The sequence below is a fragment of the Seriola lalandi genome, unplaced genomic scaffold, assembly GCF_002814215.2.
Source record: "Seriola lalandi dorsalis isolate HSWRI2012SDOR001 ecotype SW California unplaced genomic scaffold, Sedor1 jcf7180002038786, whole genome shotgun sequence".
Taxonomy (NCBI): Eukaryota; Metazoa; Chordata; class Actinopteri; order Carangiformes; family Carangidae; genus Seriola; species Seriola lalandi.
Window position 1 is genome coordinate 1 of NW_019509362.1, and position 1,952 is coordinate 1,952.

Sequence of the window (1,952 nt, forward strand, 5' to 3'; positions counted from 1 at the left end):
CTGGAAGATGCCAAGGGCCAAAAAAGGTTAGCTGTCAGTAAATTAAACATCCAAATCATCACCACAGAGGAGCAAAGCACATAGGTTCTCTCTCTCTCCCTCTCTCTCTCACTGTGTAAGATATAACTTCCCCTCCCTCACAGGCAAGAGAAGAAAGGTTTAGTCAAGTATTAGCAGCAAAGGGCACATTCATCAAACAGGGGGCTGCATCCATCATATCATGGTTAACAGTACAGCAAGACCATTAGAAAGGCACATTACATGATTCACTCACTGCTACATTTTGGGTTAAATTAAAACAAAATGTTTGAAGTGGCAAATTACAAATTATACCAGACAAAATGCATGACAACAGATAAATAACATAAAATAAAAAGGAACAAAAAAGTCTGGTCGAAACTGAAAAGACTACACTACTGTTAATGTCTTTAAAAAGATATATGACTCGTGAAGCAATGTGCTGTTCTATCTTCTTACAGCATCTGCTTTACTGATGAGACCATAAATTAATGTCTTGTATGCCTTTCACAACCTGCACAGACTGAGCATTGTGTGTGCATGTGTGTGTGTTTGTGTGTCAGGTTGCTGTTACAGCGGTTAGATAGATAAGATGTCCAGGCTTATGTTTACACATTGGCTATACAGTTTACATGTTGATAAAATAGTCCCCTGGGTCACTGTGCACATGGAAGGCCTCTACCTTGATGTGGGTTAAGAACTATAGACTTGGTCACCTAACAGGAGCATGTCTAAAATACATCACAAATCAATAAGAGCTGCAGGATTACAACAATGTTACAATATTTATATCTGAAATTCACGTGCAGTGTGGACAAGCCAAATAATGCAACAGGGACAAGTGCCTGAAATACTAAAGCTATCACTGTTGGTTCTGTCCACTTTTAACATTTTGAGTTTGAGTGCCACTTTTGTACTTTTAACAGAAAATCTACTGAGCTCTAAAAGTACTGAGATAAAAGAACTTACAGGTATATCCAAAGACACTGTTTGATGAACTTACCTTGCTGCCAATGATGGAGCGGACCTCATCATCAGGAGAAGTGGGTGTACCGGAAATGTCAGGGTTACTGTTGCTAAGGCTACGGGAGCGGTTGAGGTTGAGGCTGGCTGGTCGAACGGCTGAGCGAGCCATGGTGGCATAGTGAACCGAACCTCCCAACCCCCCCGGGCCTGGGACAACAGACAGTAGAAGGAAAATGGGACAAGTGAGATGAGATGGAAATAACCAAAACTAAAAAGCCATTGTAAGTCCACAGACATGACGATTGCATTTCAACCCCGCTCCAGGTGCCTGTACTAAAAACTAATTCAACCCCACCCCTTAACAAGTAGTTAAGTTATAATAATATAGTTATTCATAATTGATGACAGTTACATGGAGCAACCAATGTGTGCCGTGGAAATTGTGTCTTCTACCGCACATGAAATGATGAAACAGCTTGATGTAATTTTAACTGAAAAGGAAAAACACTTGCAAAGACATTAAGATGTACAGCAATGGACCATATCTACCTGTTAAGGATGAGTTGGGGTCTGTGTTGAGCAGGCAGAAGACAAAATGGATGTGGGAGGAAACAAAAGCAAAAGATAAAAAGAAATAGGAGAAGAAAAATTATGGCAGGGAGGGTTGATCACAGACACCCAGTGAGGTGAGTTGGGGGTTTGATGAGGTTAACTTAAAAGGAGAAAACAGAAGAACAGATATGGAACAAAGAAAAATGTGAGGAGGTTAACTGTCTTGAATACCTGGCGATGGTGAGTTGGGGTCAGTGCTGGGCAATCGGAAGACGTAGTGTATGTAAGAGGACAGCAAGCTGTTGCGGCCATGCATGTCCTGGCTGGTGTCCAGGTACTTGTGAAGCCGGTTCACTATAGACGCCATGACCTCGAAAGATGCCTGGCCCAGATTCACTAAAACACACACACACACA

General features: G+C 41.8%; 1 protein-coding gene across 2 annotated transcripts; it reads right to left on the bottom strand.

The window, feature by feature from the left end:
• Nucleotides 1–322: 322 nt before the first annotated feature.
• LOC111648430 (dedicator of cytokinesis protein 7-like) lies at nucleotides 323–1,929 on the bottom strand. Of its 2 annotated transcripts, XM_023398284.2 has the most exons (3): nucleotides 1,768–1,929; nucleotides 1,534–1,554; nucleotides 323–1,191 (listed from the first exon to the last, which is right to left on the bottom strand). In XM_023398284.2, exons 1-3 carry the CDS (start codon nucleotides 1,901–1,903, stop codon nucleotides 950–952), a joined length of 399 nt encoding a protein of 132 aa, XP_023254052.1. In that variant the 5' UTR covers nucleotides 1,904–1,929; the 3' UTR covers nucleotides 323–949. The 2 variants fall into 2 exon arrangements, with proteins under 2 accessions (XP_023254052.1, XP_023254053.1); XM_023398285.2 differs by lacking the exon at nucleotides 1,534–1,554 and having other exon boundaries at nucleotides 328–1,191.
• Nucleotides 1,930–1,952: the final 23 nt, after the last annotated feature.

Excerpts from the sequence above, each read along its gene's own strand:
- LOC111648430 (XM_023398284.2), bottom strand. The coding sequence starts at position 1,903 with ATGGCGTCTATAGTGAACCGGCTTCACAAGTACCTGGACACCAGCCAG. Across the intron at positions 1,555-1,767 it reads CCCCAACTCACCATCGCCAG|ACCCCAACTCATCCTTAACA; the intron begins GTATTCAAGACA and ends TGCTCAACACAG. Across the intron at positions 1,192-1,533 it reads CCCCAACTCATCCTTAACAG|GCCCGGGGGGGTTGGGAGGT; the intron begins GTAGATATGGTC and ends CTGTTGTCCCAG.